Source organism: Arvicola amphibius, chromosome 5, assembly GCF_903992535.2.
Source record: "Arvicola amphibius chromosome 5, mArvAmp1.2, whole genome shotgun sequence".
In the NCBI taxonomy this organism is placed as follows: domain Eukaryota; kingdom Metazoa; phylum Chordata; class Mammalia; order Rodentia; family Cricetidae; genus Arvicola; species Arvicola amphibius.
This window is the reverse complement of record NC_052051.1, coordinates 21,313,998-21,340,836: the sequence shown is the minus strand read 5'-3', so window position 1 is coordinate 21,340,836 and position 26,839 is coordinate 21,313,998. Positions and strand designations below refer to the sequence as shown.

At 45.8% G+C, this 26,839-nt stretch overlaps 2 protein-coding genes across 3 annotated transcripts in view; both read right to left on the bottom strand.

Moving 5' to 3' along the window:
- Positions 1 to 1,132: 1,132 nt before the first annotated feature.
- On the bottom strand, positions 1,133 to 13,719 carry Dsn1 (DSN1 component of MIS12 kinetochore complex). Of its 2 annotated transcripts, XM_038330864.1 has the most exons (11): positions 13,694 to 13,719; positions 12,616 to 12,641; positions 11,984 to 12,304; positions 9,566 to 9,639; positions 8,614 to 8,686; positions 7,616 to 7,706; positions 5,866 to 5,925; positions 5,421 to 5,498; positions 4,403 to 4,547; positions 3,281 to 3,368; positions 1,133 to 2,844 (listed from the first exon to the last, which is right to left on the bottom strand). In XM_038330864.1, exons 2-11 carry the CDS (start codon positions 12,638 to 12,640, stop codon positions 2,759 to 2,761), a joined length of 1,041 nt encoding a protein of 346 aa, XP_038186792.1. In that variant the 5' UTR covers position 12,641; positions 13,694 to 13,719; the 3' UTR covers positions 1,133 to 2,758. The 2 variants fall into 2 exon arrangements, with proteins under 2 accessions (XP_038186792.1, XP_041911026.1); XM_042055092.1 differs by lacking the exon at positions 13,694 to 13,719 and having other exon boundaries at positions 12,616 to 13,230.
- Positions 13,720 to 21,275: 7,556 nt separating this feature from the next.
- Soga1 (suppressor of glucose, autophagy associated 1) overlaps positions 21,276 to 26,839 on the bottom strand; it is a 61,789-nt gene continuing 56,225 nt past the window's right edge. Inside the window, exon 15 of the mRNA XM_038331700.1 lies at positions 21,276 to 26,362. Within this exon, the coding sequence (XP_038187628.1) occupies positions 26,216 to 26,362 (147 nt within the window). The 3' untranslated portion in view covers positions 21,276 to 26,215. The remainder of the gene's footprint in view (positions 26,363 to 26,839) is intronic.

Below are 26,839 nucleotides of genomic sequence, written 5' to 3'. Positions count from 1 at the left end.
ATTTGCTTTCTTGAGTATGAGATGGTTATTCTACAAAAGCGACTGTACATACTAAGTTAAAGACAACTATTAAAGACTTTCATTTTGAATTACGTGTGTGTGTGCTGTCGTGCATGAATGTAGCAGATGTCCAACTAGGCCAGAGGTTGCAGATTCCCCCTAGAGCTGGAGTTATAGAATGTTGTGAGCCACCAAATATGGGGACTTAGACGCAAACTCCATCCTTGCAAGAACATGTGCTCTCTTAGCCACTAAGCCATTTCTCCAGACTAGAATCAAGATATACATGCAGCCTGTATGTGCCAGCCGCTTTTATGTCAACGTGACATAAAGTCATTTGGGAAGAGAATCTCAGTTGAGAAAACGCCCCCACCAAATTGGCCCCTGTGGTGTATTTTCTTGATTGATGGCTGACGAGGGAGAGCCAGCTTACTGTGGGCAGCTGGTCCTGGATGGCACAACAAAGCAGGCTGAGGAAGCCATGAGAGCAAACTTTTCAATATGTGGGTCGCATGTCACATATTTACATTATGATTCACAACAGCAACAAAATTACTTAAGTAGCAACAAAATAATTTTATGGTTGGGGGTCACAACACTGAAACTGTATTAAAGGGTCACAGCATTGGGAAGGTTCAGAACTGCTCTATGGCCTGATAACAGTTCCTGCCATCTTCCCTCACTGATGAACTGTTACCTAGAAAAAGTAAAACAAAGCAAACTCCTTCCCCAAGTTAATTGTGGCCATGCCGCTTCATCACAGCAATAGAGACCCTAAGATGTCACACAAACCTACAGTTTCCTGTGTAGTCACTGTGTAGGGCATATACTCTCTCAAGAGCTTATTAACCTATTATCTTATTAATACTAAGTATAATTAACTAAAGATCATTATTCTTGGAGAAAGAGAACAAACAAATATAACCAAACTTTTTGTTTTTAAGACAGGGTCTCTCCATTTAGTCGTGGCTGTCCTGGAACTATGTAGACCAGTTTGGCCCCAAACTCAGAGATCCTCATTTTTAATCAAGCACTATTCCCAAACCAATCTGAATGAAGGCAAAACTAATAGTCACAGCCTTTTATCATATGATTTACATTTATTTGTCAACATTACTAAACCAGTGTCAGTTCACCCTCACCACCTATGTATCCTTGGCTAAATGAGGAAATGTCCAAAGTTCTATAAATGACAAAACACAAAAGAGCCTCTCTCGAAAGCCGTGGTAAGCACTAACAGTCCTGAGAAGTGAGTAGGTATTGCTGAGAGCTGGCCTCCAATCTGCTACATAGTCAAGGAAAGCCTCCAGCTTCTAATCCTCTTGCTTCTACTTCTTGAGTGCTGAGATATAAGTTTTTAGGTTTTGGTTTTTTCTTTAATGTTCTAGCCCTTTTCATTGGTTGAAGAGAACCCAACACATGTCCCATCTTCAAGTTTGATGAACACTTACAAATAAACAAAATGTGACAGAACGTAATAAAATGGAGGAAGACATAACCACCTTAAAGACAGATAATTTATCATTTTGATAGAGCAAACCGATGAGATGAAGCTACACTCCAAAGTTTACTCTTTGTTATACTTCTGTTTTTGCAACAATAATCAATAATCAATAAGAGTCTTTTTCTCTTAAATGTTGACTTTCTTGGAGGGGGTCTGAAATTTCCTTCCTTGTTCTACTTTGGAGAATATAAACCTCAATCTTCAATAACTAGTCATAACTTTAAAATTCTATTTCTAATCCAGACTTTGCTGCACAGGTCTCCACCTGCATATATTGAGCAGTCTGCTTGAATTCTCCATGTGGTATTCCAAATTAGACATCAGGTTTCCCACCTCATTAACTACTGTTGACTCATTTTTTAAGTGTTCAGCAATAAACATATTGTTCTAGGCTTTTACTATTTAAAATCCTTAGAGTGTCCTTAAAACACAGATTCTAATATTTTCCAATGTTCTAGAAAAGAGGTTAAGTACCTGTTCCTCAACCACAGGAAATGACTACACAGGATTCTTAAAACACAGTTTATAGGGCTATTGTGCTCTAGGCACTATTCAGTAACTAGACCAACTTTAAAAAAAATAAAATACAGGGACTAAAGATGTAGCTCAGTGAGAATGCTTGCTTAGCAGACGCAAAGTCCTGGGGTCGATTCTTAGGGGGCAAAGGGGAAATTTCCAGAAGAAAAGAAAATTAAATCATCTAAGCCCTTTCTTGCCATAAACTTCGATTGCATGAGGCCAATTCAATATTAAAACTAAAGTATACTACAGACATTAGGACACTTTACAAAAAGGGCATTTGGTGAAGTGATTCACATGTCTTTTATGCAACAACATTCCATGCTCCGCCTTTAGTGCCACACTTGAAAACTTTACCTTCATTCTTTTATGACAAGAACCCAACTTGACCCCTGAAACATTTTGTTAAGGTTGGTTCTAAATGTCTTTGTGTTGTTTTGAAAACTTGACAATATCTTCATGGGATGCAAAGTGCTGACTATGAGAACATTTAAAGCAATGGGCCAGTGGCTCTGAAGGTCACTCCAAGCGTCTTGCACATTCCTCCCGAAAGTGTCTCTAATAACATTCCTCTGGATCTGTGCTGTCACTCAGAAACAGGGAAAGTGCTCTGTAGCCAGAACGTTCCAGCTTTGAGGAAGGCTGGGAGGTTGTCGTGTGTGGGGGCACTCTTCCCTGTCCTCTCCCTGGCAGCTCACAGTAGAACTACAGGTAAGGTCACTACCCAGACCCTCATCACTGTGTGGTAGAGGAGTTCTGCACGTGGAGTTTGAGCAGTTTTCGAGCAGGTGAAGAATCTAATTGTTCCATGCTTCTTTTCTCTGCAAAGGAAAGGAGCCAAAACTACATTTCAGTTATTGGAAACTACATGTGGACACTGTGCCAGATAGTGAAGGGAAGTAAATGACACATGAGAAAGTCTTTGTTCTCAAGGAGATGGCAGACTAGTAGGAAAGTCAGTATGGTGTGATAAATAAGAAAACAGATAGAGGAAGCCAGGAAAAACTACGGGAAAGCATCTGTAGTTTTACTTCATGCACTCTTGAAAACTTAAGCAGCCAAAAATGCAGAGGGTATCTTCATGGAGTGCTTTTATGAATTTACACTTAGGCATTTCTATCAACATTCAACTTACTCTAGGGAGTAAAACAAGTCATATGGTTTAAATCTAAGGACCTTCTGCCTGGAGAGGCAGTATATAACCCAAAGGGGGCACAGGCAACCCTGAGCTCGGGTCCCCTCGAGTGATGCACTTACTGAGCTGTGCTGACACCTTCTGGAGGTACTGAATACTTTCATCCATGAAAGCTTGCAGCTGCTTCGCTGATCCTTGCAGCTCATCCATCTGCAGACAGAAAGGTCAGTGTGAGCTGCAGAACCTTCTGTGACTCTCCATACTGCCAGGCAAGCTCCTGCTTTGGAGCTTTAGGCCAGCTCTTCCAGTCTGGAATGCTTATGTCAGACAGTCTCTCTTGGCACCCACTGAACCATAGTCCACATCTCTCCAGCTTGTTCTATGCCCCAGGAGATTGACCCCAAACCTCTACCAACAAGATGCCAAGTCCTCTAAGTTTCGTTTGAGCTGACAACTAAGGAGCTAATAGCCATTGTAGATAAAATAGCAGTTCCCTGTTCCTCCTGTATTTTTTTTACCCCCTTTACTGTTTTATTAGCACTTAACATTATATATTTACTTAAATTTTTTTCCGTTTTTCCCAAGGTAGGGAGGTTTGACATCCTTATTACACATCTTTTAACTTCCAAAGATTTATGCCATAGCTTGCATTTATAATGTCTTCCTGAGGCTTACATTTTAAAAGGCTTGGTTGCTGCTATTCAAGAGTCATCACCAGGAGGTGATGGGACCTTTTTAGAAGTAGTTTTGGTTGGTTTCTGGGAGTGTAAAGTGGCTATTAGGACCCGACTGCCCCCTCCCTTTGTTACCATCATCATAAGAGGAGTAGTCTCTCCGCCATATGTTCCCACCACAACCTATTACATGGCCCCAGTCCAAATCAACAGGGTTTAAACAACCACAGACTGAGCCGGGTGGTGGTGGCGCACACCTTTAATCCCAGTACTTTGGGAGGCAGAGGCAGGTGGATCTCTGCGAGTTCGAGGCCAGCCTGGTCTACAAAGCGAGTTTCAGGACAAGTTCCAAAGCTACACAGAGAAACCCTAACGTGAAATACAAACAAACAACAACAACAAAACAAACAAAAAAACCCAAACCAAACCCACCACAGACTGCAATAAACAGTCAAAACAATCCATTCCTCCTTATAATTTACTTCAGGTATTCTGTCATGTCATAATGCTAAAAAAAGATGACAAGCCTGGAAAGCTGGGTAACCCACATAACAAGTCTAAAACACTGACCACCAACTCCATGCAGGCAAAGACTTGGTTCTGATTCCGTAAGATTTCCTGGTAGTCGGGCTTTGTGTTAAGGACTTCTTTCTGGGAAGACCCAAGATAAGTCGCAGGATCCACTTTGACCTCAGTGATGGTTTCAGGTGATCCTCTAAAAACAACAACAAAAATAAATTAAAATAAGGAGTTTTCCTAAAATTTATAATTATTTTCTGGAAATGATATAAAAGAGTGCCTTTGAGAGAGAAACCCTGTTCCGGTCTCAAAAGTCTTGTTCCTCAAAGCCTCTTCACAATACTCCTATGATTAGGGTTTCACCTGACATTTAATAGTTGGCTTTGTAGGTGGGATACGGTTGGAAGGAAAAGCTTTCAAATACTAGCTGAGAGATTTGTGGTGCTGCACACTTACAATCCCAGCAACTGGGAAGCTGAGCTAGGAGGACTGTGAACTGAGGTACACCTGGGGATTTAAGGCCAATCTTGGCTGCATAGTGAGACCATATTTTAAATAAATGAAACCAATTCAGAAGCCAAAGTAAACCAAAATCTAGCTTCCGTACCTTCCTCTGATTTACCTAGCCAAAGGCGGCTCTCACACCTTATACCTCCTGTTCCACCCCTTTCGTGGCTTTGCATTTTCACCAAGGCCTTAACCAAGGGATTCTCTCTTATCTAAAGCTCAAAGGCCGTGTGCTCACTAAAGTCTCTTGAGGACTGATGCTGGCCCAGTGCCAAGTGAACAGGTGCAAGGGTGGCTATGTGCCCATCTTCCTGTGGATTGTGAGTAGCAGCCAAAAACACAACACAGAAACAATTCTGTTCTGGATCTAAAAACAGTGATACTTAGTCTTCCATTTTTGTCCCTCCCTTTCCACCAAAAAAAAAAAAAAAAAAATAGATACTTTAAAGTTGACTGAATTATGAGAACAGATTCATCAGTTTGTACAGATGGATTTGAAATAAACCCAAATCAAATACAACAAAGAAAAAGCAGCTGCTCCATTCCACTTCTTGGGTCTAACCTGGGCATCTCATCGGATGGAATCTCCTTCTGGTACTGTTGTAAGAGCTGATCCCAAGCATGCCGTTCTACAGAAAATCTGTGGGATTTGGGAAGGAAAATTCAGTTAACTTTTGGTCACATTTTTAATTACTTAGGGCAACAATAAGTACTTTAGGCATGTAATCTGGCTATAAAATGCATTAAAAGGTCATTAAAGGATTAAAAAGCTCAGTTGACTCAGAGGATATTAATTTAATCAAGTAATACACAAACTGTTAAAATCAAATTAGCGCCCTTATTCCTTGACTGCACCCTATGAGACTGTCTACCAGGGCTGTTCATCCTTCTAGCTCTAGAGCTGACAGACCAGTACTGTCCACCATGCTTACCAGGCATTTTCTCCGGGTTCAGTCATGTCCCTGATGGAGAACAAACTTCAGTTTTTCAAGAAAGTTTTTACTTACTTTGCCATATATTCTTTCACCTCAGCCACTGATGTTTCCAGTGAAAACTCTGGTGTTTTTCTGGTATATAGATAATATTATGAGATTAATATGAATCCTTCAACAAACACTTGTTTTTAATGTCTTACATAATTTTAGTGACACAAATATATTCATAATTTTTTATTCAGAAAATATTTATTCTTGAACTCAATATCTACTCTGCACTAGTAATGGCTAAATGGCTTTTAAATCTGTTTTTCTTATCATCTCCAATTCATACCATGGTGATTAACCTTTCTAAATATAGTCCTTTATTTTTCTCCTTAGCTTCAAAACTCCATGACTACTGCAAACAGAATAAAACCCAAAACTTTTTAACTTGGTTCTTAAGACTGTGTTCTGGCTCCTCTCCACTCAGCAATTTCTCTCACAGTTCAGCTCAATTAGATGATTACTTTTAATGGAAAAGAAGCAGACACTGAAAATGCCCAAGTATCGCAGATATACTTGGTTTTCCATCTGACACAGATTCGTAATACCACAACTCCGATTTTATACCAAGGCATGTCACAGTACCTCTAGCAGAGATGCAGCAGTCTGTGCTTAAATACACATTTGAAGCGATTTTGTTGGGCTAAAATAATTCATGTCTGATTAGAAATGTCACTCTTTTTTTTTTTTTTTTCGTTTTTCGAGACAGGGTTTCCCATAGTTTCTAGAGCCTGTCCTGGAACTAGCTCTTGTAGACCAGGCTGGCCTCGAACTCAGAGATCCGCCTGCCTCTGCCTTCCGAGTGCTGGGATTAAAGGCGTGCACCACCACCGCCCGGCTTAGAAATGTCACTCTTAAGAACTTGCGAACAGTCAGGCCTTGCATGAATACCAAATTCAAACCAAGTGCATGATCTGTTGCAGGGTGGAGTTGTGATAGCAGCAGCACCCTTGAAGGATTACCAATTTAGGGGTCCTTTTAACAATAAATTCTATTATTATTATTATTATGATGATGATGATGATGATGTGTTTGTGTGCGCACATGCACATATGTAGGTGTGCATATGACACAAAGTGTGTACAATTTTCAACAATGGATTTGCATCCTTCCAAGGGAAGTGTGGATAGAAACGAGATAATCAGTTCATGCAGCAAGAGCGCTTACATTTACCCACTAAGCCTTCTTGCCAGCACATTCTGCTGATATTCTTACTTGGAAAGAGCATTCGAATAAGAGCTGACGTCTGCATGACAATCAAAGACCTGAGGAATGGCTCCCCCAATCTTTCCACAGCTGTTTCTTCTCACTACCAGGTCTTTGTGTTCCTGTCTGAACATGAAACCACTACGGACCTTCTCTCAAAACTCTAGCAAGGTTCCTGCTCCCAACATCACTATCCTACTTGCTGACTTCCTGGTTCATTGCTAGCTGAGATTGAATTTTCTCTGAATTATCTCCTCTAATACAAATGTGCAAGAGGGATGTGACTCATTGATCACTATATCCCCTTCCGCATCATCAAGAAAAGCCTGGTACAAGCCAAGGATGGCAGCTCACACCTGTAATCCCAGCACTTGGAAAGTAGAAGTAAAAGAACTGCCAAAAGGTTGAGTCTAGTCTGAACTACAGATACCTTATCTCAAGAAAGCAAAAATAAATAAAGTGTGTGTTGGTACATAGGTGCTGAATAAATGTTTAGTGTGTAAACAATGGCTTAATTATAATCAAGTTTAAGCTCGGTTATAAGTAAGGACACAAAGAGAATTGCTCTTACTCTTCTGAATCTTCAACAAAACATTTCTGTAGAGTTCCATCACTTTCCAGCCTGTCTGTAAAACGTTTCAATTCTTCAGAGAGAAAAGATGCTAGAGAGGATAAATTTATGTTAGAAAATAAAAGACTGCAGATGTTCACAATAAGCTCATGACAAAGATATTAAGGAGTTCCTAAGGCTAGGGTCCCATATCCCATTCTCGTCCTCTCATTCAAGAAAACAGTCATGTAAGCATGCAAATATTTTATCTTTGGGGTTGGAAGTTTAGTTTCATAGTAGAGAACTTGCATAGCAAGTTCAAGGTCCTAGCTTTGGTATCCAGCATCAAAAGGATGGTTGTGGTGGTTGGAATAAGAATGGCCCCCATAGGCTCACATTTGAATACTTGATTCCCATTTGGTGGAACTGTTTAGAAAGGATTAGGGGTTAATGGCCTTGATGGAGGAGGTGTGTCACTTGGGTGGGCTTTGAGGTTTCAAAAGACTTGTGCTATTCCCAGTGTGCTCTCTGCCTCCTACTAGCAGATGAAGTTGTGAGTCTCATCTGTCCTGCTGCCATGCCTTTGCTCTGCCATCAAGGACTCTAGCTCTCTGAAACTGTACACCCAATTAAATGTTTTCTTTTATAAGTTGCCTTGGTCTGGATGTTTTATCACAGGAAAAGTAACTAATGGGGCAGGCAACAAAAAATATAAAAGAAAATTGTATCCTTTTATTTGGGTAGATAGCTAAATAGAAGGTAACTTTATAAGTGTTTTTATACTTATGAAAAAGCAGCTAAACATAGATATCTATACAATTTCACTTTTTCCCAGAGGTGAATTGCTGTCATGGAGAAAGCATGACAGAAGTGGAAAGAAGGGGCAATTTCTAAAGAGGTTAGGGACCTGGCTTTAAAGAGGCAGCATCCTCTGTAAAAGGACAGTGAAAACATGCTGGCTGGCTCCAAAAGAGGGAACAGGTCAAGGCCAAAGCACATGTCTATGCTTAGCAACTCACCTTTCTCTCTAAAGCATTCAAGGCTGAAGTCCTTAGTGTTCTTTAGGAAAGGTTCAAGTTTCTCAACAGAGAACTAAATAAGGAAAAGCATTTTCAGTACAATTACCAAAGTCTCCCAGGCAAGCTTAGGATGAACTTTAGGATGAAGCTACACAGAGCCTAATTTTTCCACCCAAAACTTTCATATATGTAAGTAGATAAGGAAAAATTCTCTGTTGCTCACACTCTATTTTGATTTTAGTTTTTTGAGTCAGGGTTTCTCTGTGTAGCCCAGGCTATCCTGGAACTTGCTCTGTAGACCAGGCTGGTCTTGAACTCAGAGGTCCAACTGCAAGTGTAAGCACTATCACACCCAGCTTACATTCTGATTTTTAACTCAGGGAAAACAACGGTCATTTAATTCTTACAAATTACTTGCTTATCTCAAAAGTCATAAGCACCAGCTGGCCATAAAACACAACTTAAAAAAAAAAATAAGACGGCCAGGTGGTGGTGGCACACGCCTTTAATCCCAGTACTCAAGAGGCAGAGCAGGCGGATCTCTGTGAATTTGAGGCCAGGCTTGTCTAGAGTGAGTTCTAGGATAGCCAGATCTATACAGAGAAACCCTGTCTCAAAAATAACAACAAAACAAACAAAAACCACAAAAATCATACACCCCATACACTTGTCTACCTTGCAGTCAGCCTTGAATGTCTACAGCAACAGATTTTGACCTCTACCCAATTTATTTTCATCACTTGTTGCCAATGAATAAAATATACTGCAAAACCCGTCAGCTGCTCAGCTAGCTGCAGCAAAGCTCAGCGCAAAGACAGCACAACTGCCCAGGTCAGTCCCGAACATGGAAAAACACCTTTTCCTCAGTTCACTGCGGATACTGAGATCTCTCTGAAGTTGTGACAATCCCACAATGGCAAATGAAAACACGTCTCAACCCTAGGAATCTCACCTGGAAGCTGGAGAGCAGGAGAGCACCAAGTCGTTTGCTTTCTGCTAACTTCAAGCTGATGGACCTGCTGAGCTCTGACATAAAATAGCACATTTCAGAAATATCACAGTGACAGCAAAGCAACAAAACTGGAAAATCTCCTCCCTCTCGATGTAACTCAGCTTAAGACAAGAAGCTGCCTTCTCTCAGTAAGGAGAGAATTCTAATTTTTCCAAGCTAACTGAGAAATCAAGTTTACAATTTCATGCTTCCAAATTTTTAAGAGTTATTAGAACCTTTTCATGTATTACATTAAAATCTTGTTCTGTTTAAGAAAGGAGAGTGTAAATACAATAAAACCTATTACTTTGTATGTCAATTAAAAACCAGCAAACAAGGTACATACAAATAACATAGATGGCATTTTTTTAACAGGCACTGCAGCCTGCTTTAGTCCTCTGAAGGGTAGGGGTTGTTGTTCAGTGGATGAACCCTTGCCTCAAATGTGCATGGGCCTGAATATTATCTTCAGCACTGAAAAGAAAAACGTTTTCTTATAACAACATAAGCTCCACTTTACAAATGGAGACATTGAGTCAAAGAAGCGAAGTGAACTGTCTGAAGACAGGCTAAAGAAGCCATGCTTCAAACCCAAGTATGCCAGCGAGATGTGTTTTCCTAGCAGCAGCACACTGCCCACGGTGATCTAATATTAACAGCCAGCACCAGCTGAACACCTGCTGTAGAGCAGACATGTTTCTTTGTTGCTATGCACATCTCATTTAAAATTTAAGGCAAGTATCTTGTTTATTTGAGTTGGGCTTTTTGAAACACGATCTTGTAATGTAGTAGTCCAGACTGGTCTTAAACTCCTGGCAATACTCCTGCATCAGACTCCCAAGTGCTGGGATCACAGACAAGAATGACCATACCTGGCATCAATTCTATTTTGATAACAGATGGTAACACTGTGACACACAGGCTGGTTAGACTCCTTGCTCAAGGTTACACAGCAAGCAATGAGAATGGACTGGGTGGGTGCTTTATGTAATCATGTCACTGACCCAAACAACTGTAAGCTATAGATACCGCTTTCTCAATTATGTCCATTAAAAAGCAATTATCTTATAGTAAAGGAAGTTGGCTGCAAGAATTCTTACCCTTTGGCTTTGGATGGCTATTTTAAAAGCATTCTTGTCTCTTGAATAATTCTGGCTGCTGTTAACAAGATTCTTTCTGGCTATAACCAAGGAAACCTGGCAAACAGCCAGGAATAACCAGAAAAATAATTTCTCTTATTACGTGGTTGATTCCATGTTCTACAGAACTGGCACTCTGGAAAGGGAAAGATGGCGGGGCTGGTCTGGGACAACTACTCTCTTAGCATATCTAGGAGTAAGCGAATGGGCACTATGGCCCCAGTTTTCCAACTTGGCTGTTTTTACTCATATCCCTTCCACACATGCAGCCACCTTAAAGAAATCACAATAGCTTTACCACTTGAGGGTCTGCTACTTGTCAAGCATATGTACTGTGGTTTTATTTCCCCCAGTTTAGCGAGAAGAACTTAAGACAAAGGAAGTGAAGCTCAAGACTGACCTAGACTTTCTGCATCACAGCCTGTACTTTGATACTGGCAAATCAAATGATTATAAATTTTAAAAAAAACCCACAAATTATATTCAAATATGGCATCCCTCAAAACCATTTTACGTTTTGTTCTTTTTTTTAATTTTTAATTTTTTTAAATGATTTATTTAACTTTATGTACATTGGTGTGAAGGTGTCAGATCTCGTGGAACTGCATATTCAGACAGTTGTGAGCTGCCATGTGGGTGCTGGGAATTGAACCTGGGTCCTCTGGAAGAGCAGTCAGTGCTCTTAACCGCTGAGCCATCTCTCCAGCCCCTACGTTTTGTTCTTGAGTGTCGGGAATTAAACCTCTGGCCTTAGACACACAGGCACACCCCGCACCACTGAACCACATTCCTAGTCCCACTGAACTGTTTCTATGTGCATCCTCCTCCTGAGTCATTTCCAGTTCTGAAGGCTAGAATCAGGCAGGTATTAACTCTCTTGCCTTCTGTTCCACTCTACAGTATAAGGCACAGGAAGACCTCAAATTCCAGCATCCTAGATAGGATGACATATTAAACAATTAGCACCCAGAATTTCTATTCATGGCAGCTCATACATAAACAGCAGTTAACACTGAACACTTACTAGATGTGTGGCATCAGGCTGAATAAACAAGAACACGCCCACGGGATTACCTCCATTTTACAGGTAAGGAAACTGAGGCTCAAGGAGGTAATGTGTTCAAAGTTGCACAGCTAAAATGTAGCCACGCCGTGTCTATCCTGCTACTCTTCCCGTCACTCATTACTCACTGTCTCTTACTTGGGCTGGAATTCCAGTTTTATGTACACAGCACCCCACCTGTGATGCCTGGGTGAAAGGGAGCCAATGACATCCGTCGGTTTATTTCTTTCACACTCGCTCGTCGCCAGGACTGCCTTCTGTCTCGGCGACAGACAGACTGTTCTTGAGGGGACAAATGCAATGACCTCAACTGAAGTCTCTCCTGATGGTTGGCTTCGCCACTTTCCCCCTCTTCAGGGCTCCAGCCGAGGTGATTTTTTTCCTTTGACATGCCTTCAGTCATCTCCAGCGAGGCAGAGGAGTCGGGCAACACTTCCAAAGGGTTGAGACTTGATGGCAATTGATGATCCTGAGTCTTGGACATCATTGGTTCCTGTTCTAGCATTTGTTATAGAAAAGTCACAATATAAAATCAAAACCTACCGCAAGTAAGTATCTGAGCAGGAGGTGACAACAGAAAATGTATGTCCCCACAAGATGACATACACTGGCAGTCTCAGCTTCCTGGGAGCCCAGGCAGAAGGAACAAAAGGAAGGAAGGAAATCTATGTCCCTGGTAAAGGAAACAGCAAGGAAGCCTTTCTGCAAACATACAGCGTGTGATTCCAAACCCACCAGGAGCCAGACAGAGGTTCTGTGATATCTCAAGAGCCGGAACTCGAGGCAAGAGACACTGAATTAAAACTCACCTTCTGGTCTGGTTGCTGAAGTCATCCTGGATGGAGAGATGAAAACAGGAAAATGAGGGGTCCGTTCTTCACGGTGCAGCTCCAGGAAGCTCGTGCTTGAGCTGCCCTCACTTGCCTCCTCCAATACTATCAGCAGGAGTCACTGCCAGCTCTCCCGAATAACTTACTACATATAATCTATCTTAGCTCCCGGTCGCTTGGTAATTCACTAGCTCCTAATCCCATCGATGCTATTAGGATCTACTTTGTTTTCCAAACTAGAAAACAAACAAACAACACAACTCCATATCATCTCTTTTTATTCTCTCCAGATTCTTCCATTCCTGGAAATTCTACTTTTTAATCTTTGCACACATCTCTCCTTCCACCCATAAAAAGACTCATCCTTTTTTAACATAGTTTAAATTTGAAGTCACTTCTCTTTGGCAGATTTGGTGGCCACGAATCCCTTCTCTACAGTACTGGCTGTAAAATATATTTACATGTCTGTCTTCCCAGCCAGACTGCACCCCATTCCCAGTACCTGTCAGAGACAACTGACCCAAAGAGAGGCAGGGACACAACCTGGCATCTCTCCATCTTGTATATATCTCTCCCTCCCAAAAGACATCTGAATGTGGGTGGAAGCTTGGTAACGAAAAAATGGATACTGAGGGACCATGCTGAAAGAACAAAGAAGAGTCCTTCAATGATCTAAAGCACCACAATCCTTATGACAGATAAGCTTCACAACTCTTGAGTACTATAAGGAGGCCCAGGCCTGGAGCACAGGAGCAATGCAAGCCGGGCTGGGACCCAGCCCTCTGCCCAGTCCGCAACTACAATCTGGAGTCAGGGTCGCTGTGCCCGAGAGAGAGCGTGGCCTTCCCTCGGTAGTCCTAACGCTAGGAAGTCTCAGAGGCCCTGAGGCTGGGAGCGCCGGGAGCGCCGGGAGCGCCGGGAGCGCGGGGTGGGCCGGGCCGAGAGGCGGGTCAGGGGAGAAACGAGCCACATCCGGGGAGACGTCTGTGACTTCCGACCCCAAAGCGACGCCCGTCCAGCCCGGGCCCCCGCCCCCGTTCCTAAAACACAAAGGCACCTCTGAAAACTCGGCGTCACCGCAGAGTGTCCTCTCCCCGCGTTCGTACAGTTCTCGGCGCCGCGCCGCCGCCGCTACTTCCAAATTTTCCCGCCACACAACTGCGCGTGCGTAGCCAGCGGCTTCAGCGTTCGAGCGTCCGACCGTGCCTCCGGCAGAGCGCATGCGCACTCCGGTGTTCCACGCTCTGGCCCAGCCCATCTTGTCCCTAATAGTTCTGTCCAATTACGGTCACCATCTCTGCAGCCGCACCTTGCCCGGGGATTGCCTTCTCCAGTGCACCGCTTTGCAGACCTTTCCTGCCATACAGCCGACCTATGGAAGTCAGGGAGTCTGGTGCGGTATCCCTGTTCTTGGGTCATGGCTGCCTCTCTATCTCTTTCACGCCAAAAGTGTGGACAGTGACTTTCTCCAGGGACACCTGGAACTCTGAGCTCAGTTTGTCCCTGCCTACTTACTCCTGCTCCACGGGCCCCTTCCATGGTCCCTTAAGTACACAACAAAATTCGAGCACACTCCATACCAGCCTCATCACAGGCTACCCCCTGCCAATTCTTGTCCCGCTCCTTTGTTCGAACAGGCACTTTTCCTGAAAAGCCTTTCTCTTCCCCTCTGGCCTTCTCTTCCATGTTGAAGACCAGATGTTCTATGCCCCCAGGAACCCAACCCATGCCTGCTTCACGGTCCTTTGCCTGGGAGGAACCACAAAGCGGGCTGATTCCTCAAGACAAGACACTGAGTCGTCAAAATGGCCCCATGCATCAAAGAAGTGATTTCTTTCTGATCTGAATCTTATGAATGCTGAATAGAGAGCAGTAAGAAAGATCCCAAAGGGCCAGGTGTGGCAGCACATGCCTTTAATCCCAGCACTAGGAAGGCAGTGGCAGGCACATCTCTGAGTTTGAGGCCCGGCTGGTCTACACAGAGAGCGCCAGACTAGCCAAAGCTACATAGTGAGACCCTGTCTCAAACAAAAGCAAAACAAAAACCAAAAAGACCCCCAAAGAGTGGCAGCCAGTGGCTGAAGCATGACTTGGCCATTCTTCCATTGTAATCATGGCCCCTTGCAAGTTGTCTGATAAAAGATTGAAATGGGTGTTAGAGAAATTTCTCCTCTACCACGCTGGTCTGGTAATCTCAACACCAACTGGAAGAGGTGTGGTCTTGGTTCCCTGAACATCACTTTCGGGAGCTGGGCTTCTTTATCCACGCCTCCATCCTTCAGCACCTCATGTGCTGATTTCCAAAGACAGAATTTAGTATTCCCAGTCAGGGCTGGCTCTGTTGGGACACTGAGATTACCGCCTCATGCAATCCAATGCCAGTCAACATCCAGCCATGTCTTTTCCTTGCCTTGAATTCTCCAGTGGCTCCCTCCTCTTCACAAGACGCCAACAAATTCTTTCCCTGTTCCATATCCAGCTTTCATTTGGGTTCATATCTCCTCCCCCATCTCTGCTTACTTTGAAATGGGTTCTCAAGCAACCTAGGCTGGCCTCAAACTCAATATACCGCTAAGGATGACACTGTAGCTTCTGATCCTCCTACCTCTCCCTCCCAAGTACAGGAATTACCAATGTATGCCACCATGCCTGTGTCTGCCCTGGTTTTCCTAGGCTTTCAGGCATGTTCTTTCTCTCCCCGAACCATCTCTGTCTCCTACCTACAATTCATTACCATTCACTTTGCTCAACATGCCAACTTTGGGTGTACTCCCCAGATGCCCCCTACTTCTGGGACTGGTGATTGATATCTTATTTTCCAGGCCATTTTGTTGGGAGCTGGACCAGGATATGAGTGGCTGTTCAATGGGTCTCCAGATGAGGCAAAGCCCACAGGTACAGACTCACTAGGCAAGGACCAGTGGACCTCAGGACAGCACAGACCACTGCTGGGACTCTACAGCCTGCACACTCTCTTCTCTCTCATAGTATTGATGATTCTCCTGGCAGTTTTTAGTGTCACTTTGTCAGTCACGCGTGGACAGATGTGATCATTCCTGGAAACCCCATTTTTAAAATATTTCCCTGTAAAGTTCTTTGGGAGCTGATGCTTCTCAGGTTTCTTGTCTGGGGATGCCAGCTGTCACTCCAGACCTTGGGAGCTGTCCAGATTCAGTGCTGACAAGATTAGAAGAAATTCACCCCTATTTTTTTTTGTTTGTTTGTTTTTGTTTTTGTTTTTCGAGACAGGGTTTCCCTGTAGTTTCTAGAGCCTGTCCTGGAACTAGCTCTTATAGACCAGGCTGGCCTCGAACTCAGAGATCCGCCTGCCTCTGCCTCCCAAGTGCTGGGATTAAAGGCGTGCGCCACCACCGCCCGGCTGACCCCTATTTCTATAAATATATTTTGTTAAGTTTTGAATGATGTTGTTGTTCTTGAAAATGTGTGCCTATGTTTATCACCTTATAGTTTTGTGAAGACAGAATGTACCTGGCTCAATATTTGGTCAAGTAAGCAAAATAAGTGTTTCCAGTTTAAAAGATGTTTTGATGTAAAAGTTGGGGGGGGGAACCATATTTATTTTTGCTGGAGGTTAACATCAGAGGGTGGGGAAAACGTGTTTGTTAGTATGGAAAAACATGCTTGTTTTTGAAGCATAAATAAAGATGGCTTGAGTTATTTGGAGCCGGCCACTTGTGTGAAACGCATCAGGTTGGTGGTCAGACAATTCATTTCTTCATGCCGGTGCTTTTCCCCTTCCCCATCTTAGGACCTGAATCCAGGCTGGGCTGGGGGAAGGGGGTGTAGATCCTCCATGCCTGGCACAGGCCTGACTGCTGTTAGCCCCCATAAAAGATCTCCAAAAGTAGCTGTTAGGTCTCAGGCTGTCCAAATATCCAGAAATGAGCTAAAACCGGACTATAGGAAGATTTCTGGCAGTTAAATAAAAACCAGCATTCTTTGGAAACTTGCAAAACTGGTTCCCATTTGCTTGTGGGTGTCTATAAGCATAGCAAAGCCCATGCTGCCCTGCAGGCTCCCTCACTATCAAACGTACCTGTTACACACATTTCAGAGACCACACTAGCTAACCCTTCTCCTGTCCTCCACCTTACACTCCCTCCCAGGTCGTATTCCCACCTCCCAGCTCCTCATTCTCCTTACAGCTCACTAGTCTCTACTGTTCCCACAATTCCTTACTTCCTTACTCCTTCACCTCACTATGCTCTCCATCTCTTGCTACCCCGCTGGCTGTCTCCACTATTCTCGCTCACTTCCCCAGGCCTGGACATGTCCAGTCTACTTCTCTCTCTCTCTCTCTCTCTCTCTCTCTCTCTCTCTCTCTCTCTCTCTCTCTCTCTCTCTCTCTCTCTCTCTCTCTCTGCTCTGGACTCTTTCAGATGCCTCTGGCCGTTTTGTCTCAAATCTACAATAAAAACCTTAACCATATCATGGAGCGATTATGTTTGCAGTTTCTTTACTGCGTCCCTCACATACAGGAGGCCACTTCCAGGATGGCCCCAGTGACCCTTTCCTGGTGTGCAATCTCTTCCTATAGTAAAGAGTGTCTGCTTAGTCCCCTCCTGCACTGAAGAGTTGGTTTTATGTAACCAATAAGATATCGTAGAAATGTAACTTTTAAAATCTGTTTTTTTTTATTATTTGTTTTTATTTCATGTGTTTTTGCCTGTTTATGTCTGTGTGAGGGTATCAGATCTGGAGTTCTAGACAGCTGTGAACTGTCATGTGGGTGCTGGGAATTGAACCTGGGTCCTCTGGGACAGTAGCCAGTGCTCTTACCACTGAGCCATCTCCCCAGCCCCCAAAATGTAACTTTTAAGCTTGGCCATAAAAGGCTTTGTGATTTCTACTCTGCTCTCTCAAAGATCACTTGTCCTGAGGAAAGTTAGTGGCCACGCTGCACGGATACACAAGCTTCCCCACACATCGAGGAACGGAGTCTTGAGAGCCAGCGCTGACTTCCCGGGTTTGTGAATTTGCCACTTTGTAGAGGGCTCTTCCAGCTCTAGTCAGGAATCTGAGTAACTCAGGCTGCCTAGACCTATAGCTCTCTGGTAGAGAGCTCGCCTAACATACACGAGACAGATCCTGGGTTCCATTCCTAGAAACGCAAAGGTGCAAATATTCATAGGCTAGTTGATATCTGACTGCTAGCCTCCAGAAACCATGCCTAGCTCCCCAAATTGCAGTCCACAACACTGGTAGGATATGATACATTTGGGATGATTAATTCCACTGTAATGTCTAAAAGTATCTTTTCCACCATAATAAATTATTGTGTTATAGAAAAGCCTAATTCTGTTTTTCTGCATTTGTTTCTCAGTAGCGATGACACACTTCCTAGGAGACTGAGTTACCAGCCATGAGCCACCAGAACCCCCGGTGGCCCCATCTAGGTGATTCCAAACCAGCCAGCTGGTTTCAGTTTTCCCCTCTTAAGCAATCCCAGGTGGGATGGAGTCAGTTTTCAAATCTGCTGGGGCCCCGCCAGCCTCTCCAGGGAAAAGCAGAGAGCAGAAAGCAGGCAACCATTTATATGACATACTTTATTTCCAATCTACAACCATTAAAAACACTTTGTAAGTTTACACTGTACAGCTGTCATGTCTGAAATAAGACGCAGGGCGAGGAGAGCTGATGGACTGGACTACGGTCCTCCTATCACCCAATCCATCACAGGAAGGAGCCTTTAAAGGCAGAAAGGCAGCTGGGGATAGCGGAAGGAAGAGAAGGAGAAGGGAGAGAAGGGGGAGGAAGGGAGAATAGTGGAAGGGTGGAGAAAGGTGGATAGTTGGCCCAAAGATGCCCTTGGTCCCTTCCCTCCTGAGGGGGGTCCCCCAGGGCCCACGACTGCAGGACCATCCCCAGGAAACCAGGCTGAGCAGAAAGGGGCTTCACAGTATTGGCCAGGTCGGGGAGGGGAGCCAGGATGAAGAAAGGCAGTTTCTAGCTCTTTCCCAGGTGCTGGTTTTTGGAACTGGTTTTTGGCACTGTTACAGGTCTCCCTGGGATTGGGAGGATAAGGAGGTGTGGTGTGGGCGTGCTGATGGGACAGGGCTTGGGATTCTCTTCTTGCAGCAAGTGTCCTTCCCCTGGGCGATGGTGAGGATCCTAAGGGAAAAGTGAAAAGGGTCCTTTTTGCCTTCTGCCTCTGGGGACTCCCCCATCCCCCTGCTTGTCTGCTGGGACCATGTATATAGATTTCTACAAAATGCAAATTAGAGGGGGATGGTGAGCTGGGCTGAAATGGAGCCAGGGAGGTAACAGGAAAGCTGCAGGGCCGTCCCCCCACAGTTTTTACGCCACAGTGATGTTTTATTGGGGACAGAGGCTATGAATCTACAAGATGGTTGACTGGTTGTTTCCCATTGTTCTTGGCCCAGGCCCAGGTACTGCCCAAGCTGAGCTGACAGCTCATCTAGATCAACAACCTTGTTGTTGTTGGCAAACTTGTCTACATCAGAATGACCTGGAGGCTCTTTCAAACGCTAACTTCCTGGGCCTGCTTCCATGGGTCCTGGATGGGGCCAACAATCTGCACTTCTGTCACCTTTCCTGGTGACGCTCTACTACCGGGACAGAGTTTGAGACACTAGTCCTTAGAAGTACCCCCAGTTGCCTTGGCAACCTGGTACTCTTATGGCAAGTCGTGATGGCAAGGCCCAGCTGTAGAGGTACCAAGAGGTCTAGATAGATGCTGGGAAAGAGGTGGTGGGTGAGCCCCCTGTGCAGAGAAGTAAAATAAGGCATAGAGAATCAAAGGCAGAGCCAAGAGAAGAGTCAGGGGTACCAGGGCCCAGAAGACCCAGTGGAAGTCGTAGGATCCCAAAACACAAAGGATGTTTGAAGCCCATAGGGTCATTCTGGTATTCTGGGAGAACCATAAAACCGGGACGCTCAAACTTGGGTTTCCAAGGCGGCTACCTGAGGTCTCTCTTCCCAGAGGTGGCATAGGTGTCTTTGGATGTGATGTGACAAGGACTCCAGACCCTGACTGCCTCAGTCCTTCCACGACAGGAGAGGAAACCAAAGACTCTTCCCTTAGGTCCAGGGAGCAAGTGAAGGCAAGAAGGGGGGAACAGGGTCAGAGGGGTAGACAAAGGGATGCGAAGGCTCCCAGGAGGGTGAGGAAGGAAAGTGGTCAGATGACAAGGGAGCCCTGAGCAGGGACTGTGGCCCAGTATCATGTCCTCAGTCCCCTTTCATGGGTCTGTGGATTCTGCAGACTGTGAATGCTGTTGCTTCAGGTGGGTGAGGTTCTGCCAACATGAGCTGATCTGGAATTGGTGAAGGGCAGGGGAGAACAGAAGGGATGGATAGAGAGATAAAACCAAAGAGAAGTCAAATTTCCCCTGCTTTCTGCCAAGGTCACCAAGAGTGGGCAGGACAGAGAAGACCCAAAGGTGAACACTGGGTCCATGTCCACCTCACATCCTCCTAGTGGAAGGTGATGCAGCTGCTATTGGGAAAAGCAGGGAAGACAGGAAGCAGAGAGCAGGATGGGACTGGGGGTGCTCTAGTCTGGGAGGTTGCTGGAGTGGGATGAGTCTGATGAGAAGGGCTGGAAGAGATGGCGCTGCATGATGCACAGAACAAAGGGGATCCCGCCAGTGAGCGAAAAATACAAAATAAACACAAGACTGGACAATTCCAGATCTGAGAGCAAACCTTGGGAGATGGACGGACTGGACACGATCCTCCCCTGAGGGGGTGAGGGTATGAGTTCGTAGGGCTAGGGAGGAGATGGCCAGGGTCAGACAAAAGTCCATGCAGAAGAGGGAAGAGTGTACCAGAGGATATGGGAGGCTGAGGGCTGGTGGTGTAAAAATCCCAGGATCCCAGAGAAGAAAACCTGGCCAAGAAGTGATGGCAGGAAGAGATAATATAGAGATGATGATAAAGGAGGGGGTGGGGGTGACGAGGGAAGATATTGTTTCAGCCAAGACCTCAGAGAATCTTCTGAGAGCCAGGAGCTGGTAGCTGGTAGCCACCTCCACCTCTGCCTTGCTGTGAGGCCTTGGGCAAGCCACTCCCTTCTCCACATGTAAAACATGAACCGGTGAGACACAATGGATAAATGTTGGATTCTGCCTACACAAGTACCTAAAACAGGCCAGTGTAAAAAGGAAGGAAATAGAGCAGAGGTCATTCAGCCTGGGGCAAGGGTAGGAATTATTGTTTATGGGTCAGTTATTAATTATTATGAGTAGGTGAAATTTTGGTTTGGGACCAAGAAAAAGTTCTGGAGCTAGTAGAGGTGACACAATATTGTGAATGTACATGAGAGACACTAATTCCAGGGGTTGTGGCAAATGCCAACAGAGATAGGAAGATCAGAAGTTCAAGTCATCCTTGGCTACACAGTGAGTTGGAGGTCAACTGATGATACAGGAGACCCTGTCTCAAAATAAAACTGTTTTTTTTTTTTTTACTTTTTGAGACAGGGTTTCTCTGTAGCTTTGGAGCCTGTCCTGGAACTAGCTCTTGTAGACCAGGCTGGTCTCGAACTCACAAAGATCCACCTGCCTCTGCCTCCCGAGTGCTGGGATTAAAGGCGTGCGCCACCACCGCCCGGCTTTTTTCTTTTTCTTTTTTTTCTTTCTTTCTTTCTTTTTTTTTTTAAATAAAACTGTTTTTTTAAAAGCCTGTTAGGCGTTAAAGATGTAGCTCAGTGGTAAAGTGCTTCTCTCACATGCTGGGTCTCATTCCTAGCGTGTGCATGAGTGCGCGTGCGCACACACCCACACCCATACCCTTAAACGGACTACAGTAGCATTTTAAAATGTGAGCAGGTTGACTGAGATTCTCTGTGGTCCCTTCTATTTATTTTAAGGCCAATGAGAGAAGGAGGTACACACCGCCACCAGAGACTCGGCACCGAGCGCCTCAACGCCTCTGAGAGCGGTCAGTTTCACTTCAGATTGGATAGAATGCCAGCTTTTCTCAGGAGATGAACGGGCGTGATATATTTGGTCTTTGCCATAGCCACCACTCTGTAGCTGCCAAACTGAGGCATAGACTAGCTATGTGATTTGGCCGAGGTCATTCAAGTTGGTAGCAGTTTATTATTTTGTAAAACAGTTACCCGGAAAACAAGCTTTATCTTGGGCAAACCACAGTTCTTCGGTCTTCGAGGAAAGAACTCATGCTTCCACATCAGTCTGTCTCTGAGCAAACATGCTTGCATCACATGACAGACTGCTGGAAACGATAAAAGCTGATATGCTTCTCGTCTTACCGTGACTGCCAGGAAACTCAAGAATGAAATTTAAGGCTGTGGACGGTGGCACAAGCCTATTAGTCATTAATTCATTAAACTTGGAAGGCAGAGACAGGAGAATTACCACAAGTTTAAGGTCCAAATAGCAGTTTCCAGATCTGCTAGAGATACACAACATGATCATGTCTGAAAACAAAAACATACAAACAAAAAGCGGGGGGGGGGCAGTTATAATTTAAATTGTGTAATTATGGGGATTATAGTGGGTAGATTGGGGAAAGATTTTTTTTTTCTTTTTTCCTATGCTGGGCTCTACTACTGACATACATGTCCCCAGTCCTCACCCTTTGATTTTCTCATTTTCTTTGTTTTCCAATACTAGGGAAAGAACCCAGGGCCTCACACATACAAAGCAAGCATCTACCACTGAGCTACCCAGCACTTTCTAAAATCTTCATTTTGAGACAAGGTCTCAGAAAACTGTCCAGGCTGACCATGAACTCACTCTTTAGCCCAAGCAGGCTTTGAACTTGATCCTCCTGCTTCAGTCTCCTGAGTAGCTGAGATGAAAGGGCTGTGCCACCATCAGCCTCAACACTTCTAGCTTGGTTAGTTCACAAAACACGTGGCTAAGGTGAAACACTGTTTTTGCTGCCTTTTGGAAATCCTTGGCAATTTACCCAAAGCTAATTTTGGCTGAGACACCCCCGTCCCCAGTATCCCAGCTCAGTGCTCAGGGCTCTTGTCAAGGACCCTAGCACCATGAGCACTGGCTCATCGCTGGCTCACCATGTATCAGCTGTGAATGGTGGGACCCGTGAGTGTAAACACCAGTCACTGGTGCATACGGATCTCCCAGAGAGCTAACCCCAAAGGTCCAGAGAGTTGCAAGTCTTGCCTCTGGGTTCGGCAGTGGCAAATTTGGGATGCCCTGACCCTAGCCAGCGTCCCAGTGAGTTTGTACAGAAAGCAGGCAAGGGTCCCGCTGTAAGGCAGGTATCTTCCTGGTTTCAGGCTCCGGCATGAGACCCTGCAGAACGAGAGCACTAAGCCCTGGCCTGTCGCCCTTGAGCAGTGGTGATGCGCGCCTTTAATCCCAGCACTCCGGAGGCAGACGCAGGTGGGGGAAGGGTCTCCAGGCAAGAGACAAAGCTGAGTGACTGACGTATCCACGAAAGATACAGGGAGTGGCATAGTGGTGTCCAGAAGGTCAAGTTTTTTGAGTGCTTATTTTTGTCACCTGGAGGCCAGCTGATAGATGAACAGCCCTGGAGAGGCCAAGAGGCAGGGCCCAATTTGAGCTCCTGGAGAACAAGCCTTGGTAGGATAAGGACTGGGAGGAAGGGTACAGGGCAAAGGGAAATGGATTCTGAGGCCTTGTTCAGTCAGGGGGTCTCAAGGGCTCTAAATTTCATTTCAAAACCCATCACCACTGCCTCCAAGATGATCTAATTTGGTTTATCCCAAGGAAGATGTGAGACATAGATTAGTGTCAATCATACAATTCACCCTCATGCCCCTAGCCAATCTGTGTTAACCCTGTGGGCCCAAGCCAGGCAATCTTTTAGAGGACTGGGACCCCAAGGTTCCTTGGGACACTGGGAGAGATGGGGGGGGGAGGAAGTAGAGGGCTGAAGGAAGAGGAGGAGAAAGATGGAAGTGAATAGAAAGAAGATGGATGGATTGGGAGGAAGGGTGTTGCTCCTTCCCATGACCCCGGGCCTCCAGGGGAGTACCCCATGTAGGCCAGGCAGTTTCTGCTTTGGGAATGTTACCAAGACATAAAAGGCATTTGAAGAAACAAACAAACTTAGAAATTACATTTCAAAAGAGTAGAGAGATTTACAAACCAACCCTTCCACCCCCCAAAAGAAAACAGAACCAGTTACCAAGTAAAATGCTAAAGATCAAACCAAACCAATATTTACATGTAACATTTTCAACCCCATTGAGCTCTGTGTACAGAGGCTTCTATAGGGACAATGACAGGTGGCCTTGCACAGTGGCAAGCAAGAATTAGAAACAGGGACTGAAAACCAAGACTTGGAGCTTGCAACACCTGCTGGGGGCTGTGGGAGCCAGGTGCTGAGACAGTGGGAATGCACGACTACCCAGATGGGACAGATGGTAAGGCTGAGTGGCCCCTAAGCCCTGGGGTTCAGGTCTAGGGGGCTTTTCTTCAAGACTCCCTGGCTCTCAGCAGCTCTGGGAGGTGGCAGAAGGCCTCTGGTGGCTTGTGGCCTGATGTGGTCCCCTCAGCTGGAGATAACCTTAGAGGGGCCTCTGACCTCTTAGAGGAGAGCAGTAGCATCCTGGAGGGACCTGGCCCATGGTCCACCGGCCTGCTGACTCTGCCCGTACAAGTCATTAGGACACGAGGCAACAGCTGGTGTGAGGGACTGACCCTGCTATACTGCCCATAGGGAATGGGGTCAAGGGGCTTTGGGTAACTGTTCCAGGTGTCCCTAAAGAGGTAGCCTGGAAACTGGTAGGTGGGAGAGCAGAGGCATCTCCCTGATCCTGGAGGAAACTATCTCTGCAGTTGGCTCTCTGCCTTCCTGATGGGGAACTCTGCACAGAAGCCAATTCATCCTTGGATGAGTCCGAATCCCCAGCCAGAAAGAGGAGGGCAGCGCATCACTGGCACCAAGGGGAGGCAGGTGAGCTCCCTCTACTGCAGTTCGAGTTACACTGGTGTGGCTCAGGCGACTCCTGGGGGTGTAGGAAGGACGGGCAGTAGAGCTGGAGCTAGAAGAGGAGCCAGGAGTGGCTATAAGGCTAAGAGACGGGCTGGTGAACAGGCTGGCAGGCTGGTAGACACTCTCAGATCCATGTGCAAAGCTGCAATAGAGAACACTCTAGAAGTCCATCCTGTTTTCCTGCGAGTTCTTACACGGGAGCATGGAGGGGTCGCTGTGCTCGGAAGAGAGCTGCAGTCATCTACGTCTGACTTGTGAGAAAAGGTGCTGGAGGGCCGGGAGGGATGCGAGGGATCATAAAGGATGTCTGCGGAGTGATGACATCATTCTGGCCTACACCGTGTCTGAAGCATTCACAAGCTGGCCTGTAGCGGCCAGGCCAAGTACCGGGTGATGAGTAAAACGTAGCCATCCGAGACTAAATGGCCAGTGGTATTGGGGGAACAAGGTGCAGAGCCCCAGTTCTGCCAAGGGGCCCTTCTGATGAAACCAGGCCATCTGAGCCTGGTGCTGAGCTGCCTCAGCCACATGGGGGACTCCATGGTGTCACAAGCCCCACGTTGTCCCAGTGGCAAGAATACCTCTAATAAATTACCTTAAGGGCCTGGGGGGGCAGTAAGTTAAATTATTAAAATAAATCACCTTAAATATTTATAGTATGAAAAATTCAAATAAACAATCTAGGCAAGAAATGTTTGTAGGCCCTTGTCTCGGGCTGTGTCATGGGCCACTGGCCTCTTGGTGCTCTCTGGCCTGACCTGAACAACAGAGTCTCTCCCAGGGAGCATTCTGCCCTCTCCTTGATACAGGATTGTGGCACCCATCCCTACTACCAAGAAAGAGGCCCTAGGGAATCAAGGCAGGGCATGTAGGCTTTTACCCCTGCATCAGGTGTTGAGAGGGAACCTGCCCATTTCTGTTCTCAAGGAGTCTGCTATGCAAGTTGGGCCTTCAAGTCACCTTGACAAGGGAGTCAGCTCTTCTGACCTCCAACTGGAACCTGACACACTCTTACTTGCCCCCAGCTCTTGCTACATGGAGGTACAGGCAGGGGGATCCAGGGCTCCAGGATTCCAAGTGGACTTGGTTCTGCTCTATCATATCTCCCTTCCCTGCTCCAAGAAGGCCCAGCACCCCAATCGGCAGAGCTGGGAGGAGGAAAGAAGGAGCGATGGTGACACTGCCCAGCCCAGCTCTTCCAAGAGTGTCAAGCTGGGCCCTAAGCAAAGCCCCAATCTTCTCAGTGGCTTCTCCACATGCGGTCAGTAGGGTGTATCTCTGTGAGCCACATTCCTGGAGATTGGCCAGAAATGCCTCCTTTTCTGGATCCTAAGGAGTGATGTGGGTGGTGCCAGGCCCCCTTCAGGATCCAGAGGTGACTCGCGGCATTCTTCAGGTGCTTGGGAAGCCCAGTCCTGATCACCCAGGTTGGTCTTTCCTCCTACTCACTGCCTTCCCCTGGAAATCAGAGGTCACCTCCCAGCAGTCAGTGGGACACCCTGCTTTACCTTGAAAAGCTCTTCTCTGGCAGTGGAATAGCTGCTGTTCCTCCCAGGCAGAGCGAGGCTGAGGACGTGACCCCTTGCCTCATCTCCAGGGTCTAGGCTGCTTGAGGCGGGGAGCTTGGCTGCTCTGTGACTCACTGGGGGGCTGCCCTCTCCTCCCCGCCCCAGCCTGACTCTGAAGGATGCAGCCTGCACTTGGAAGGAGAGTGTCGGATGGTGTTGCGGGATGGCCGGATGAAGCAGGAGGCCAAAGACTGGGTACTACAGTCACAAACAGCATCCTGGAAAGAGACAGGGAAGAGGTCAGGAGTAGCCCCAGGCACTGGCTGCAGCCAAGTCTCACACTGCTTCCCAGGGGCTGCAACCCTGTTCTAGACCAATCTTTAACATGTTACTCCTATTAGGGAAGCAATGGATCCTCATTCTGATAAAGTCTGGAAGACACAGAGAAGAAAGCAGACATTATCCATGGTTCTACACATGTATACACTGACCAGCCTCATCCCCAAAGTTTATATTTTTGCATTTGCAAAATACAAACCCTTCTCTGCCACTGAAAATATCTAGGTTTCTGTTTTTCAGTGATGTGAGGGTCAAACACAGCATATAAGTGGAACGGCACAGTATCCGCTACGCACCTGACATGGCTAAAAGACACATTCCCTTTTCCTTTCTTTCTCTTTGGAAGTGTTGGGAATTGAACTCAGGGCTTTCTGTGTGCTAGGCAAGTGGTTCTACCATCAAACCACACTCCAGTC

Bases quoted from the DNA above. Each gene is read 5' to 3' on its own strand.
- Dsn1 (XM_038330864.1), bottom strand. From the start codon at position 12,640: ATGACTTCAGCAACCAGACCAGAAG. The intron at 12,305-12,615 runs GTGAGTTTTAAT...AACAAATGCTAG, and splicing joins TTCAGCAACCAGACCAGAAG to AACAGGAACCAATGATGTCC. The intron at 8,687-9,565 runs GTGAGATTCCTA...TTCCTTATTTAG, and splicing joins TCCTGCTCTCCAGCTTCCAG to TTCTCTGTTGAGAAACTTGA.